We start from the raw sequence: 18,071 nt of genomic DNA on the forward strand, positions 1-18,071 counted from the left end.
TGGCCCTTTTTACCCAGAAAGGAATTTAATTACCCAAAGGGAATGTTATTTAATTCCCTGTTTCTTTGCAAATTGCTGCTGTTCACGTGCACGTTTCTGACTTTCTCCTAAACTTTAGTCAGGTGAGTTTTGAAGACAGGAAGGACGTGGACCTGCTGACACCAAACTTTTTCTCAACTGATATATTTTTCCAACACAAGATGTTTGAAAATAAATGCTGCTGCAGAGTGACCTTGCTGTGACCTTGCAGGGTTCCCCCAGACAAATTTGCAGGGTTTGTGCCAGCTCCAGAGGTGCCCATCACTGCAGAAATCATTAAATTGGTCCCAAGCTTCACCCTCTGAGGCAGCAACAACATTAGGATGAGGAGAAATGCATTTTTAAGATGCATTTTTAGCTGAGCCCTGGTGGAGCTGGAAGTCTTCATGTCCATAATTCAGCTTTGCAGCCCAGGAGGCAACAGTTCTGCAGGATATTATGCAAGTCCCAACCCCAGCCAGGGGTCCAGGACATAAATATCTGAGTATGCCCCTTGAGCCCCTTGCTGTTTATTGCGTTGATTTTCCTCTGCTTCTCTGCCTGTAATTTACAAATGAAAAGTGTTCTGGTTTTGTACTGCTGGCCTGGGACCTGGGAAGCTGTAAGGAAAAATCACCAAAAGCCTTGGAGAGAGGCTGAATTTCTGACTTTCAATGAGGTGAAACCCAGCTGGGCAATGGCTCGAGTGAAGTTTGACAGAAGGGGATGAAATTGTTCAGGGTCTTCCTTGGGACAAGCAAAAGCAGTCTTTGCATCTATTAAGTATCCCAAGTGTAGCAACAGTCACAGAAGATACAAAATCCATCAGAGGTAAATTTGGAGTCATCCATGAGGGGGCTGAGACCCCTGCCCCAGGTTGCCCAGAGAAGCTGTGGCTGCCCCATCCCTGGCAGTGTTCAGGGCCAGGTTGGATGGGGCTTGGAGCAACCTGGGCTGGTGGGAGGTGTCCCTGCCCATGGCCCAGGTTGTAACTAGATGGTCTTGAAGGTCCCTTTACACCCTAGGATTCTATAGAAAGACTAATGAGAGCTCAAGAAAAAAATATTCCTATTTACAACTCCAGATGTACACGGTCACTGATTTGGTGGTTTATGAACACAGGATATGTGGGAATAAGAAAGAATTAACTACACCTGCTTTTAAATGCTTGGGATTTTTTTTAGAAACCCTTAATCCAGGCTTTAGAAGCAGAATGGGGCTTTTTCCTAGGCTCCTTGTTTCCTGGCTCATGTATTTTTCAGCCTCACCTTCATTGCACAACTTTGGCCGAGAGCTCGGAGTCAAATGAAGGGAGACTGGGAGATTGGAGCAGTTGGATGCAACCATTTTTGATGTCTCAGTGGTTTTAAACTAGATGAGAATGCTCCTTGAACCTCAAATACCCTGTGGCCTGCCTTGTTTCTATTTTGGAAGTAATATATGGCCACATTACAGCAGTTCCCACAAGTCATGCAGGACTTAATGGTCTGACAGCATTTCCGTGATAAACCCCAGGGGTTTATAGAGCAGCCGTAAAAATTCACTCCAGGGAGAAACTTGGCTTGCCACATCCTCCACCAGAAGCTATCTTTTTCTGCCTTAAATCAGGTATAAATCAGTTCAGCTGCTGTAACTTAAAAAAGTTACCAAAAAAAAAAAAAAAAAAAAAAAAAGTTCAGTGGTTTCATATGGGTTTTGGTCCTCTGAAAGTCTGAAATATCGTTGTTTAAATCAAGGTGGTGGTGGTGGTTCTTAAAAGTTTCATTGCTCTGAAAGAACCTGCTCATGCTAAGGAGTTCTAAGGTATTTCTGAAGGAGTGGGAGAGACTTCTCAGTTCCTCAAAGTGCTGAAATAAACCTTTTAAAAGAGCCATCTCTTGTGGCAGAAAAACAATTGCCTATTCGTTCTATCAATTCCAATAGGTTTGAGCAGAGTGTGAAACAGAGAGAATTAAAACCTCTCATCCATCCCCCAAAAAATCAAATTATTCTGTTTTTTCCATGGGTTAAGTGACAGCTTTTAGTGTTTCTCCCCCATAATTATGTGGAGAGTCTGCATATTACAGTATATAGTATCTATATATTAGGGGTTTGACTCTTCTTAAGAGACAGATCTAAGTCAAGTGTTGAGCTGCCATGACTACCAGAAGTAATTAGGAGTGCCTCTTAGACCATTTGAGTCATTTTACTTTTCAAATGACTAAATTGACTGGGGAAATGTGTGGCTGTTGCAGTTGAGGCAGGACACTGTTGGCACAACATGGGAATATTTTATCAGAAATTAATCGTCTCAACATTGCTCTCAATCTGGGGGAAATAGGAATTTAAAATGAAAACAAATGCATTTATGTAAACTATTCTCTAAAATAGACTACTTATGCCTATTTACATAATGAATCCATCACTTACCACCCTCAGGAGATTAGATAATTAAGCACTGAACAACTTATATTTATTCATGTACTTCAGAGAATGAATGAATTATGCCTTTCTGCACAAACTAAATGTTCTCCTGATGAGTAACAGGAGGGCAGCGATGGGATTGTCTGATGGAAAGTGTGTTCCTTCTTGCCTATTTTTTTTTTTTTTTTAAAAAGGAAAATAAATTGATCTTTAGCATTACAGCACCTGAAGAAGCTGCGTTTGGTTACAAGTCAGTACAAGTGATTTTTAGCAAGTTTTGTAGATCTTGAGACAAATTCAGAGGGGAAAGCTGGGTTTCTTTTTTTCCATGTGTGTGATTTTCTTCAAGAAATTGATGTATAATTAAGATAAAAATCTAAGCAGCTGTTTGAGCAGAGTTTGCCTCTCCAGATGTAGATGTGCAGGTGGCTCTATTGGAGTTAGCTGAAGATTCTCCCTATTCAATGTGAGAAACTGGCTTTCCTTAGGAGCAAATCACCCCAGCCCATAATATGGCCAGGCCAGGCAAGGTGACCCAGGGTTCCTTGTGGGCTCTGGAGGGGCTGGAGACACCAGCTCAGAGGTGATGCCAGCATCCAGATCTTTGATTTTCAGCTCTGTATCCATTCTCATAGAGCTGGGAAAGAGATGCCCTGGGTTGTTCTTAAATCCAACATCTGGAAAGGATGCTCATCATCCTCCCCAGGGGCCTTTCTTCACTCTTTCAGAGAGTTTGAGGTATTTCAGAGGTACAGGGGAAGCTTGATCTGTGGGTGAATTCTAATCCCTCTTTGTTAGAAGGTGGACTGGACTCTGAGATCTTTTGCTGCCCTTCAGATTAATGGGTTTTTTTGCATATATCATTAGCTAAATGTCAAGTGCTTGAACAGTCTGGGCTAGTGGAAGATGTCCCTGGCCATGGCAGGGGGTTGAACCACATGCTCTGTGGAGGTGCCTTCCAACCCAAACCATGATACAGCAGTGGTGAGAGTGTAATACAAACCCAAAGTGTCTCAATTGCTGGGGAAAAAAAAAAAAGACATTGTTATTTTTCATCATTTTAGGAGCTGCTTTTGTCTTGCATTTAATCTAAAAGTCATGTTCACAGAGAGTAGAAGAGTTGTTCAGGTTGACAGGGATGAGGGACAGGGTCTTGTTCTCTAACACCAGACCAGAGCTGAGCATTTATGGGAATTTGCTCACGTTTATTCTGAATTCCCCAAGACAGGTTTCAGCTTTCAGTGCAAGGTTGGGACATACCTCAGGGAGTCATAACCTGTGGCCTTCAAGAATAATGCTGGGAGAGGGTTTGAAGTACTAAATTCTTCCAGACTGCTAGAAATATGAGGCTGCCTTTTTATGACTTAGAAAACAGCATTACTAATTTAGCAGAGAATTTACAATAAAAAGCTTCCTGGAGCAGCATGCCCAAGGTCCTGAGGGTTTATAAATTACATTAAGAGCTTGAATTATTGCAGTTACAAAATAAAGCTGAGATATGAACATTTCTACTTAGCTTTAGAAGTCATTTTATTATTCACATTCATTAAGCTTACAAGCCTTGGAGGAATGGTATGTCCTGGCAGCTCTTTTTGAGGGAAACCAAACTTATAACATGGCCAGGGGAAGACATTTGGGGGTATTGGGTCACACCAAAGGTGGCCAGAGGCAGAACCAGCTCTTGATGGTTTTTTTTCACAGGTTATAAAGCCAGAAGCCTCATCCCAATCACTGCTCTGAGCTGACGTGGGAGCTATAGGAATTCTTCTGGGTTAATTAATTGTGAACAACTTTAATCATGTTCATTAACAGCTCTAACATTGTTAATTAATAACATAAATATTTTTAGTAGCATGACTGGCTTTCCTGTAATTCTAAGTTGGTGTTCAGCAAATGGAGTTTTCTTTTGGGGCTGGGTGATGGATTGGCCTTTCACCTGGCTCTGGCTCTGTGAGGAGACAACAAAGACATCCAGGTAAGGCTTAAACAAATGAAGTCCAGGTTTGTTGGGCCTTAAGAACCAGCACAAAGTGTGATAGCAAGGCAACACTTATTCTGGAGATAGTCCTAAAAGGAGGCAGGGTGACAGGTTTGCAAAGGCATGCAAACCCGGGGTGATTTGTGCACTGAGGTTAGTTATTAATTCATTTATTTGGTCTACAGTGGAGGGGAGAAACTAAATCACATGCTAATACGAGTGATTTATAAGCATATTATACAGTGCTTTGCAGATTCAGACCCACTGTGAACTGCCTGTCATTTCTTTTCATCTCCCTCCCTGCAGTGACTAATGAGATGACCACATCTCAGCCCAGGATCTGCCAAACAGGAGTCACTGGAGCCACTCTTTGGTTGGCCAGGTTTGACATCTGATTCCATGTTTAGAAATACAGCTCACAGATGTCATTTTAAAATCAATTAGCTGCAGGCAGCTCTGATTTAGGAGGGTGTTAAGAGTGCCCTCCCCTCTCCATGCAAAAACAAATAGGTTTCATGAATATTACTGGGGAAAAAATAATTATAAAAGATATATCCTGGTTTTTCTGTGTTTTTTTAAATTATTATTTTTTTGTCTGAGTTAGCTCCATTGCAGACAATGTATTCAGCTAGAGAAGATGCTTTATCTGTTGAGACAAATGCTGAAATCCCCATTGACCTTCGTGCTGCAGTATTGGGCCACGAGGCAATAAGCAGATTTTGCTAATGCCATGCAGGGCATAAACACAGCTGCAGGAGGGGAAAAAATTGAGTGGAGGCTCAAGTTTTCACCCTGTTAAATCAATTTTGACTTGAACCATTGCTGGAGAAATCTGATGTGTTTTGGGCTGTGTTCCCCGGGCTTCGGTTCACAACCAAAAAGTCTCTTTGCTCAGGAGCATGAAGCTGGGGACAGAAATCTGTGCTTGAGACTTTCCTTGAAAGTCACCCTCCCATTACCTCAAACAAGGCTACATTTTGGGTTCATTGTCTCCCTTCTGAGAACAAGTTACAGCATTTAAAAAGTCTTTGCCTTGATGTGCCCTGAGCAGAGCCTGAGCAGGAGGGTTGGTTGCTCCATATTCTGGTTTAGGGAGGCAAGGTAGCCACGATGTAACCATGATTAAAAGCAGCAACAACATACTTAAAAGTATATTTCCTTTCAATTTAAGGGAAAAGAGCCTAATTAGTGTTATTAAGCACTTTTGAAAGTGTGGAATGTTCCTGGATGTGGTGCAGCAGGAGCAAGGCAGGCAGGCAGCAGCGTTGACTGTGTAAATTCTCTCCACGCAGTGCTAAATCAATGAGGTTTTCTCTATAGATGCTCATTCCAGGTTGCTCCCAATAATGACCTCAATTATACATGTCTTCATTGTGGAATTATGATTGCCTTTGGCAGGCTGCAAATGGCAGCAGAGGAAAAAGATTTCCATGATAAAACAGCACAACAAGTAATACCTGCTGGCATTAGTATGCGCAGCCTGCAAAAATGCACTGAGCAGCTCCAGCTTAGCACCTTCAGAAGTCAAATTGGGGCCGAGGAAAATGTTCAACAATATCTTGACATTTTTAACAAGAAAAGGGATGAGTAAGACTTCATGTTCTCCAGCGTGTCACCGCGGGACTTGGTGTTGCAAGAGGTTTAACATCAGAACATTCAGATGGCTGCAACTGGGTCACCCAAGGTGCTTCTCAGCTTCTCTCTGAAATAACAGCAGTGAGAAAAGGCTTGAGGGATAGGAGAGAGTGATCCTTCCCCTCAATAACCTCTTGGCATGCAGGGTGTGATCCCTCAGCCTCCTGAACAGGGGAGAAAGAATCATAGAAGCCAGGAATGCCAGGTTAGAAGGGACCTCAAGGATCATTTGATCCAACCTGTCTAGGTAGGAACATGGTTTAGATGAGATGACCCAGCACCCCATCAGGATGAGTCTTAAAAGTGTCTGGTGTTGGGCAATCCAGCACTTCCCTGGGGAGATTATTCCACTGTCCTTATAGTGAAAAATTCTCATCTTGTGTCCAAGCAGGATCTTGCACCCATTACCCCTCATCTTTTCCATATGTCTCCTTGTAAAAAGGGAGTCTCCATCTTCTTGGTCGCCACCCTTTAAGTACTGGAACATGGTCATAAGGTCTCCCCTAACCATTTTCTTTGTCCAGGCTGACCAAACCCAATTTTCTCAGGGTTTCCACTCTTTTGCTCATCACATGGCTCCTCTCTGCTTGGAAGGTGGCCCTGCCCCAAGTCCTGGAGCTGCATGGGTCTGGCAGTGAGCTGCTGCCATCACTGAGAGTTTAAGGTGTTCTGGCTGCCTTTTGATGCTCTTGGCTGTGTTCTACCTTTGATCCAGTGCCTGATGGAAGATTATTCTGATAACACAGACAGGGTTCCACCCATCCCTTCCTAAAGGTGGTCATTATGAAGACTTTACCCGTCTTGAACTATTAAAAGTTGAGTCAAAAATTACAGCATCCTGTTCTCTGCTGATAATGTCTCTCTACTGGCAGAGGAATTGGCAGGAACCTTTTTTTCTTTTTAATTTCCAGCTGGAATAGACTGAGGAGTTGCTTCAGCGAAATCCAAAAGAGGACCAGGTTTGACATGACTTGATAAATATGATCAGCTAGGACTGAAACTGGTTGGATATAGAATATAGAAAGCTGTTTTGCATGCACCACCATGCAGAATTTCCAAATGAACATAAAATTGCTTGATTTTAGGACCAAATTCCATTCCAGCCTGTGTTCTGCAAGTGAGCGCTGTGAATATTCCCCATTTGCTCTCTTCAGTTTTATACCTGTGCTAAAACTCATTTTATCTCCTCAAGGTTTTTAAAAATCATTTCATCTCCTCCAGGTTTTTCAAATGAAAATGAAGAGTGCTCAATATTTAATCCAGAGGTTCTACACAAAAATCATTATGCTGACTGTAATTTGTGCACGTAATCCAAGTGGCATCAAGTGTGTCTAAACTCTGTAAATTAAGCACAAGATTCTGAGTTTTTGAAAGATTTTCTAAATGTCTCACACTCTAAGGGAATCCCTGCTTCCTCCCCCATACACCTGATCTAATAAGGAAATCTCTTCCAGGAGGGACAGTGAAGCAATGAGTAAAGCCACAAAAAATAATCCTATATTAGTAGAAGGGCTTTCAGATTTTGACAGGAGATATACTGGTAATAAATATCTCCATAGAAATGCTCAGGAAAGGAGCATGTGTGTATGGTTGCAGTGGTCTGGACTAATGACATCCTCTACCAGAAAAAGTCATCTCTTGGCCTGAGATGGTTCTGCAAGACTGGCAGCTACATAAGGTGTCTTCTTAATTAAAAGTTAATGTATTTTTCACCAGCGTGCTTCTAAAATGTTAAAAGCAATGCTTCTTGAGCTCTTCGTTTGGAAGAGAGGTAGGAAGTCTTCAATTCTACAGAAACAAAACACTCAAAAGATGCTGGTGGAGAGGGAGGTGGTGGGAGCCCAGCAGGAGGCAGGGAACTCAAGGCAGCGTGAGAGGCAGCAGAGGGAATTAAGGCAAACAGCAGTAAGATGAAAAACAATTCTTCCCTAAATGAATGGCCCTCTATTTCATTTCTCCTCAAGAAAAGATGTGTTCATTAGCCCTACTGCATGCTACAAATTATTGTAATTATCAGGTTTTTCTCCTGTCAAGTGCACTCCAAATATTTTATTCCTTAAAAGAAATGCTCTCGTCTGCAGAAACCCCTCTGTGCTGGTTCCATCCTTCAGGCAGCTGGGGGAGGGTGGTGGGATGGGACATCACCTCTCCTAGTGACACTTGGTGCTGAGTGGTCCTGTCTGAGCTCCTCCAGCAGGTACTGAGGGCAACGTGATTTCATGATGTATTTATTTGGTCCTGGCTTTGCTGCTAGCACGCCAGTGAGCTGGGGTGTGGGTAATGTTCTCCTTCTCAGTCCTCCCCCATATCCCTAGCTGGATTTAAAGGTTTCAAGAGTAGAAAATTGCTTGATTGTCTGAGTCACAGAGCCATAGAATGGTTTGGGTTGGAAGGGACCTTGAAGCTTCCAACCTTCATGGGCAGAGACACATCCCACCAGCCCAGGTTGCTCAAGGTCCCATCCAGCCTGGCCTGGCACACTGCCAGGGATGGAGTAACCACAGCTTCTTGTTTATTACTGGTGGGAGTCACCAGTAAGTTGGTCAAATACTTTTTATCAACAAGGTATCAAAACTAAAGCTCCTATTCCTTTCCCATAGGTCTCTCAAATAGTGCTGGGAATATTAAGTGTGCAAGGAGCTCCGCATGGGCAACCAGGCTGCGTCTTGATCTCTGCAGTCCCAAGTCAGGCTCTCATCTCCAGTGGGGAAGACAATTTATGGCACAGTTGATGAACTTCTTGCTTGGGTGGAAGGAGCAGGAGGAGGCAGGGTTCAGAGCTGGGTGTGGTGTGGGCAGGTTTGGCACTAAAGTGTTCCCAATCAGTTGTGAGAGGCGTGAGCAGCCGTGAGGTCTTCCCCATCCTACTCAGATGGGCCAAATGCTTCAGTGAGGAGATTTAACAGATTTACTGCTCAAGAGATGTTCCAGCCATTTTTCCATGAGAGGGTATGAAGAGATGAAAAGGGCCAGCCTGCAAAAGTAGCTGCTGGGTTATTTTTTTATTTATTTTTTTTTTATTCCCCGCATTTCTGTAGCATAGGCCTCATAAAAGAGTGCAAGATTTTCCCACCAAAGCTGTTAACTTTTAAGGCCAAGTCACATCTTAAGCTGTCAGCTGACATGATAAAAATGAGCGTTTGGAAAGTCAGAGCTTCTTCTGAGGGCTGGGAGGAAAGTACAGAAAGCGTGGAGATCACCAAGGCAGATCCACTAAGTGATACCCAGACCTTGTGCAGGTTGTGAAGACAGAGGTGAGCAAGCAAGCAAGCACGATGAAGAGTAACTTTGTGGCAGGTTCAATTGCTGTGTCTCTTGGCTTTATTGTTTGGGGTTTTTTTTACAGTTTAGATATCTATCTCCTTCCCAAACTCCTCCAGCGTTACACCCAGAGCAGGGCGGAAGAAAGGCAGAGCGGGGAGAAGGGGAACAGCTTCCCTTTGTGGAATGATTTTGGTTTGATTTCTGGTTCCTTGCCTTTTGCAGAGGTAGTTCAGCTGAGCCTGCCAGAGGAGCAGAAGATCAGTGTCACCACCATCACTGTTGGGCTCAGCACTGTCCTGACGTGTGGCATCCGCGGGGCTCTGCGGCCTCCGATCATCTGGAAACGCAACGGAGTCATCCTCAACTTCCTTGACCTGGAGGACATCAATGTAGGTCCTGAGTTCCTCTTTGTCCTTTGCTTGTTAGGGCATTCAAAACTACTTCATTTAAGGTGATAGTTTAAAGGGAATGAGGTGTTTTATCTCAGGGTTGCCACGGGAAAGGGGAAGCTGGCGTGGTGGTTTAGGTTTATGCGATCATGTCTCAGGAATAAAAGGAAAATAATGGACATGAGGTGGGAGAAGAAGCACTTGGAAATTGTTGGTAGGAAATTAAAACTGAAAACAGTAATAAGCCAGCACTTAGATAGCACTGGTGCTTCATCCCTTGTTGCTCGTTCATTTTTGGTGTAACCTGTGGCCCATGGATAGCAGCCCTGGAAACCCAGGACTCCAGCACTATGGAGCATTATCCCCACAGGGATCTCCTTCCCAGAACAAAGAAACAGATTCATGGAGAGCAGGAAACAATACATTGATGGTTGGCAGTGAAATCTATCCTCTATCTAAATCACATAATAAGTTTTTTATTTCAGTTCCTCCGTTTTCACTTGCCTTTCAGCCAATTCTAATCTCTCATTCCACCACTATTTTTGATGAGCTTTTAAGAAAAAATATGGGATTATTCAGCCTGCTGTGGCAATACCTTCACAGGAGAGAAGATGAATCTCTCTAGATTCACGGTGTTGTGCTGATGTGTGACTCAGAGTTTTAGCAAGGACAATACCTGAATAATGGTATAAACTTACTCATTTATTTAATAACGTTTAATTACAGAGTGGAAAATAGTGTACAGAAAATACAGTGTGCATTTCATTTCTCTTTGCATTAAAGTACATGGTAAATCAGGTTTTATTTTAATTACATTACAGCAAGGTTTGATTTATATTTTTGTTCGGCTCGTGTTAATTTGATAACCACTCAGTTCAGAGTTGTTGCAGTCAATACTACAGCTCCCTAAATTGTGGCCTATCCAGGACTGCTGAACTGTGAAAAATCCTTGCTTCACTCTTTGCTGTTACTACATAAAAATTCTATAATACTGGACAGAAATGCAAGCTGCAGCTCTGTACATTATTTGTTGACTTAGGAAAATCATGTGCAGTATGTATAGGTGATTACTGTGAGCCCAAATTCAGTAATTATAACCACCTAATCGTTCTTTTATTTTAATCAAATTAAGTATTACCCTTTAAAAATACATTTCTGGCTGCCATTTGGAGTATGCCATTGAAATACAACATCAAACCAGCAAACATCCCACTGCAGGCTTGGCACAGGACTAGGCAGGAGCCCTACAGAGGATGCACAAGATCTCACAGCCAGCCCCAAGCTGCTGGACCTGACCAGATTTTGTAGAGAAATCCATCAGTTCTGGGGTTAGAATAGTGACCTGAATCAAAGGAGCACTCTGGGACTCTTATGCAAGGAAAAGCAGGATTTATGTTTCAATTTTAATGTTCCACGTGTCTGTTTGTGACCTCTATCACCTCATCACATAACACCTACTACTAGGGCACATCACTTTTTCTTTATTCTAATAAACACCTCCACACCTTTTTCATCTTTAATTAAAGTTTTTGAGGTTCTGTTTATATCACTGCCATCTGTGTTCTGGTCTGGTTGCTTGAGGTGCCAGAGTGGGGGAATTATCTTTATTTTCCCTCTTCTGCTGTGGGCAGTCTGTAGGACTCAGGTTTGTCCCCTCTCTGGCTGCCTAGGATGGGCACCTCCGTGTCTGAAACCCCTGTTCCTAGCAGGGATGAAGAGGTAAATCCAGTCTTTGTATTTTGATTAATGCCAAGTTGAAAAAGTAGCAGAAACTTTTGCTTTGAGGTGTGCACTGGGAAGACACGTGGAGCCACGCACAACCGTGGGCTGGGGTGGAGTGGGTGGCAGCAGATGCTACAAAGCTCCAACCTCTCCTGGGTACAGGAATTCACATTAAACAATAATCTATTTACAGTCATTGACAGCAGGAAAGGAAAGGCAGTGTGCTCCTTAATGCACTTGAAGTCAAGTAATTAAATTACTTCAGTTTTCTTCTCGCGTGCCTTGAGCAGAAACTCGATTGCGTTTCTGCTTCCCACAATAAGGGGAGCAATTTGGCTAATTGGGAGTGCAACAGGAGATTAATTGTACCTTTTTAACTTCAAGAAAATCCTCTCTGCTCCCGGCGTGGTGGTAATCACAGACAAACCTACAGTATATAGGCACACACTTGGAAAAATCCTCGGATTGTATTTCAATTAAACTCTTTCTCTTCTAAATGCTAATTCGAGAAATCAGATGAAAATTAAGCCCAGCTCTGGAAGAATCAGAATCCTTCCAAGAAGGTGTGAGAGAAGCACAGTGTTGAAAAGCCCTTCATGGCTTTATCCTCTCCAGATTCTTGGCAAATGTGATACGAGAAGGTTGGCTGTGTCCCATATTAATAGTAGAAGTGACAAAGATGGTCAAAAAAACCCTGGATAATCCTCAATTTATACAGAACTGAAAGGTTGAACATTACTATAAAGCCTGGTTGTTGAAGTGCATTACTTAAATCTTTTTTATGTAATGTCTTGATTGGCAACAAAATATTAATAATGTTTCATTGCTCTCTTAATCAGAAGCTTTCATAAGCAACATTATTAATAATTTGTCTTTGCCTGTCTCTGAGGAACTCTGTTAATGTGTTGTCACAGAGCCATTGCAAAAGAGCCATCTTAATAGTACATGTAATTAAATGATTTTTCTTGCAAACATTTAAGATTGGTTTTAGCATAGAAATATCATTTATCCATAAATTACCCAGCCATGTTATTTTTCCATTAGAAATCTCTTTGCAGCTTTACTTAGGTCACATCTGCTTTTCCCATGCAGAAAATGCCAGTCATGGAGCTTAAACTATTGAGATTGTGATGGCTGGAGATTGATTTCCAATTAGAAAAAAAGTGCTTCAAATGTGTCATCTTCCACAATAATATCCTTTTGTCCCCTAGAACAAGCAGTATGTTTTTGCCAAATATGTGGCATATAAAAACAATTTGAAAATATAATCAGCTCCTCGTGGAGTCCCATGTGTTTATTCAGTACTTAAAATGTGATGTTTCACCTGATTTGCCATCATTTGCAGAGAAAAACATATTTACACTTACAAACCAAAGTTTAGCCTCCAGAAGCACGACCAAAGCATCCTCAAACAAGAGAGAAGAGGCTGTAAGTGTAAGAAAATAAATGTTATGGAGCACAGGTAGATAAGAATTGGGTGAATTACCTTGTGTAAGGCAGGGAGGTCTGAGAGAAATTCAGGAGTATCTTTCAGTCTTCATTTCCTATTAACCCATACACTGCACCTCAAATCTTCATTAGACCATTAAGTTCAAAGAGAAGCTTTTCATTACAGATCATGCAGATTTTTTTCATTTCTGCCACAATTTTTTTCCCCTGTCAAGTCAAAGTTTAAGAAATTGCAGAGTGCTTGCAGCATCTTGGGTCTTTGGAGGCTCTAAACTAGAGGTTAAGTGGAAAATTAATACTTATTTTCAGAACGAGCCTATAATTTCTCACTTTGCTAGAATGAAGATCACAGAACTCAAATCTGCTTTTTATCTCAGTGGAACAGCTCATTTGTGGCTCACAAACCAAACCTTGTAGGCAATTATTAAAAGTGCAGAAATACCTTAACAGAGACAGGGGAGTTGCTCACCTCCTCCTAAAGAACCAGTGGAGTAGAAGGCTTCACATTCCTAAATAGTTTGTTTCTTCTGGAGCTGGAGGTTATTTTGGGGGGTTTTTGGTTTGCTGGCATTTTTTAGAGCAAGAAGAAAGGAGTGAGCCCAGCTGCTTGGAAGTATTTAGGGAACAAGACTGGCATAGTTTTTATTAAAAATGCATTTAAAAAATGGGAGTGTATTGATATAATTTCCTCCCACTGTTGCTTCTTACCTGCTCAGTCGTGGTCTTGCCTTTTTCTGAAGTGTCCAGTAGATATTTAAAAGAAACATTTCACTAAATCCCCACTATACCAACTCCTCCCTTTCAGCAGCTCTGGTCAGATGATCTACCATTGATTTTCCTTATTGTGTTGCCTCTGAGTTTCTCAGGTTGTAAAGTTACTCATTTTTCTCTATGCTATAATTGCCCAACTATCCAAGAAGTTCATTTCCATGTATTCCAGAAACTTTGTTGGCTCACTGGCAAAGTCTTATGTTGGGCTAAATTCCTTGAGCATAAAAAACCCAAGAAAAGCTAAATGAATGCCCCATCAGGCCGTGTTTGCAAGAGGTTTTCTGGCATTTGCTTAAGGCTGAATTTTTTCTCCATGTAAATTACTGAAGTGATAGAATGTATAAAACCAAACCCAAATAATATTGATGAAGCACAAGTTCTCAGCTTGTCTTGGGAATGAATTACTAAAAGCACCAAAGAAAGTGATTCAAGAGCCCATGACTAATTCAGTTTTTATTATTTTTATCTGAATCACTCATGAATCTATTGTAAAAAAGATCAGAGGCAGTTGATTAGCAAGGAGAAGTAATTTCCAAAGTGATAGCCATTGTGGTAGATTTTGCATAATAATCATCTCATTAAATGCTTGGGTACATTTTGTTTTAGAATCCTGTAAACATTCTCAGAGATTTCTGGGACCCTGAGGATCAGGCAAGATTTTTTTAACAGCCCTTTAACAATAAATGCATTTCCAGCATTTATTGGATGCTGGAATAAAGCATCTCCCAGTGACTGGAGTTGTCAGCGTGTTGGTCACTGGGAGATAAGGATGGTGTTTGTCATCTAGTGGAAAACCAGTAACACTAGAACAGTCTCAGTGCCAGGACTGGTTTTGTTGGTAGGGAAGGCTGTCAGCTTTCCTGGGCTTGATAGAAAGAGCTGAAAGGGAAGGGTTTAAAAGTTAGCTGGATAATAATAATTAAAAAAAAGAAAGTGGCTTGAGCTGGACAGACACCATACTGCCATGGGAGGGGTGCTTGGAGATGAGGTTTGTGCCACTGGGACTTGTTTTTCTGCTCCATCTTCCTATTCAAAGTGTTATTTTATTTTTTTTTCTTAAATAACTGGAAGTTATCCTAAAAATAATAGGTTTAGTTTAGTTTAGTTTTAGTTATCCTAAAAATAATAACCCTCAATTTAATTTGTACTAATTCCTCTCAAAATTCCTGGGAAATAAGAAACTTCACCAAAAATTAAAAGGGTTTTTAATACATTTCCATCCTGTGTCAGACCAACCCTAAGATGTGTTAGAAAAAAAAATCTAAAAAAAAAAAAATCTGAAATGGGAAGAAGAAAAGAGAGTGACCACTGCCACCAACCTTTGGCATCATCCTTGGCCACCAGCTCAGCAGCCCTGGGTTAATGGGGGCTCCTCCTCCTCCTCTCTGTGCTCCTGGGTGTCAGGGTGGGAGATTTGTGGCATTGCAGTCACATATTGGATTTCACTTGAGACAGAATGTGAAGGAGATTTACAAGCTGGCTGCAATGTTTTCCCCATTTCCTAGCACGGTGTCTCTGAGCTGCAGCAGATTGCACGGCCAGGGAATGCATTAGAAGGGAGGAATGGGATAAATAAATATGAAAAATCTTCTCTTTAGAGAGACTGATACCTTGGGTAATCAGTACTGATGGAAAGGAAATACAATACCCCAAAAAGTACATACCCATTTTGTAGGATCTGCTTTGTTATTTTATCAAATTGAGTGTGTGCAGCAGCAACTTCTTCTTTCTCATTTTTTTTCCCCAGCTTTACTGGGCTGTTACCAATTTAAAATGCAAGGTGATGCATTCTTTTTAGTTTAGTGTTGAAAAGTTAAAATGTATTCTGGGGTCACTTAATCAGTCCTTTGTTTGAAGGGTAACTAGAAGACATAAAAGAAGCTTGTGAAGGGCAGATAACTTTTTGTTCTGAAGAGGGAAAGGAAACATGAGACAAACTGCTGGAGAAGTCAATTTATCATCTGCCACTGGTCGACCTTATCAATTATAAGCACAGCCTGCTGATTTATTTTTTTTTTTTACCAGAATGTGTAATGTTATTTTATAATGAAATTCATAAAATAGATGTGATGAACACCTTATCCTTATCTGGCTGCTTGGATGCAAACTCATCAGTTTCATAGAACAGTTTGGGTTGGAAGGGACCTCTAAAGGTCATCTCATCCAACCTCCCCTAAGTTTGGGGGAGTTTTAAGCATTTCTGTATCTTATTCATACATTTTCATTACTTCTGTTTCTTCTTCCTCAGAAGAAAATTCCTCTTCTGGGATAAGGAAGGAAAACCATGTGCTACAAGTTACTTTTCTGCCTTTCTCTGGGTCACCTCTGCTTTGTCAGGGACAAAGATGGAAAAATACCTTTTCAGCTTAAGGTTGTGCATTGCTAAGGGTAGGAGCAGGGCAGCCCCAGCTCCCAGGGGATGTGCAGCAATCACTGCCAGTCCTGGACAGCCCTGAGGTGCTCTGCTTTAAAGGTGGGATGGTTTTAGGGAGAGAAGAATGACTTTACATCATTTTTATAGATGTTTATGGTTCCCTCTCCCTGCTTTCAGGCACCTGGTGACTTGGAAACCTGGCTTTTCAAGCAAAAGCCTTCTGAAAAAAAAAAAAAAAAAAAAGTCAAAGCACACAAGGAGTGGTTAATCTTCCTTTTTTTTCCAGCATGAATTCTTCCCCTCCCCTTGCCCACCCCATCCTCTCCCCTCCCAGTTCTCCCAGCAAGGTTTTGTGTTGGTGGTTTGACAGGAGGGATGGAACTCAGAACTGGAGTCTCAAAAAATGTTTTGTGCTGAACAGTTTTGGAGAACTTTTGTTCAAAGAGCTCCCACTTACCATTTTTTTAGAGGCAAGAAGCCCTTATTGACTGTCAGTGGTAACTCCCACTCTCTTTAGTCCGGGGTAGTGGCAGGAGCTGAGCTGGAGCTGCTGGTGGAAGCTCCTGAAGGGGGAGAGCCAGGTCCCAGGGATCTCTGCCAGAAATACTGAGTTGGGAGCTGTTAAAAAAATCGAAGATTCATCATTTCCTAATGCTCTAGGCCTTGGGTTTTTACAGCATTTCCAAATACACCTTTCTAAACTCTACACAACAAGTGCTCGTGCATTAGAACGCACACACATATAAATCAAATCCAAACACAGTGATTATATCTACAGGGAAAACCAAGGAGGAACCTTGAGCTGCAATAAAGAAAACACCCAGGAAGGGTCATTAATTTGTTAGAGAAGTTTTTGTAACAAAAAGGACTCAATGTCAAACTTAATTTTATCATCACATCTCCCTTCCCACATCCACTGCTGCCTCTTCTCACTAATCTGGTGCTCACGTGGATTTACTGTGTGTGTAAGGTCTAATGCAGGGCAGATAATTTCCTTCTCTGCCTGCAAGAAGTGATGTGCTGTTAACCTGAATCATCTTTGAAAACCTTTTTTTAAGTATAAGAAGTCAGAAAGTAGTTTTTAAAAGTCATAAACCAGGCTTTTAGCAATCTAGGTTTCTCTTTACAAGAGAGATGCTCTTAGAGAGGAAGAGAGTAATGTTGCAATCTTACATCAGTTTGTTTTTTCAAGGGTCTTTACTTATATAAATACATTCTGTATGCATTGGAAAAAAAAACAGATCGTCCATAAAAAGACAATTACAGAGCACAAACCAAGCATTCATAATAGTTTTTCTGAGCTATCTTAAAGGAAGCAGCATACTTAAAAGAGCAACAATTTTATTGTCCAGTTTTTCCACAGCTCTTTATAAATCATTCCATAAAAGTAGCCCTCCTGCTTTTATTGATCTAAACTCAATTTGAGTTGCTTTGGGATTAACTTTAAAAACTGTTGTTATGTCCCCTCCAGTGCAGGCGTTTTCTCTATCTCACGCAAATACCATTTGTACAGGGTTGATATCTTTTCCATTTGTGGTTTCTCATGCATCTTTGCTTTTTGTCAGGAAAGATCTAGCTGACCAGAAGGCAGGCAGATGCTTGAAATGGGATTTTTGTAGGAGATATTTGCTATGTTTCGGGTACCTTAACCAGCTTAACCCATAGTGAGGATGCCAGATCCGTCTGACACCCGAGGTGGCAGCAATATCTGAGAAGCTTTTGATTATAGATAATGAATCTTGGGCTTATCTATGGATTTACTTTTAGTCTTCATAACTTTTCATACATTTTCAGGTTGATAGAACACATGCCTGAAGCAGCAGGGTCAGGGTGGTCATGTCTATACATTCTCACATCACTGTCTGTGCTTGGGGAGGAGGTGTTGTCCTGCTTTTGAACTCTGTTTTTCTCAGTGTTTCCTCTCAGTCATGCCTAAAAATCACTCAGGTTCCCAAACTTCCCTTCTCCCTGCCTGCCCTTTGGCTGCAGGCTGCTTTTCTGCCTACAGAATAGAAATTTAGAAATAAGCCTTTGGGTTTTCAGGAGCAAAAACCCTCTCAGCATCCCC

General features: G+C 41.5%; 1 protein-coding gene across 2 annotated transcripts in view; it reads left to right on the forward strand.

Annotated features, from left to right (window-relative positions):
• The window catches only part of FSTL4 (follistatin like 4), a 182,426-nt gene that overhangs the window by 139,977 nt on the left and 24,378 nt on the right, over positions 1-18,071 (forward strand). For both annotated transcript variants that reach the window (XM_008495471.2, XM_008495472.2), the window contains exon 6: positions 9,521-9,687. In XM_008495471.2, the coding sequence (XP_008493693.2) occupies positions 9,521-9,687 (167 nt within the window). The remainder of the gene's footprint in view (positions 1-9,520; positions 9,688-18,071) is intronic.

This window comes from Calypte anna, chromosome 13 (genome assembly GCF_003957555.1).
Source record: "Calypte anna isolate BGI_N300 chromosome 13, bCalAnn1_v1.p, whole genome shotgun sequence".
Taxonomy (NCBI): domain Eukaryota; kingdom Metazoa; phylum Chordata; class Aves; order Apodiformes; family Trochilidae; genus Calypte; species Calypte anna.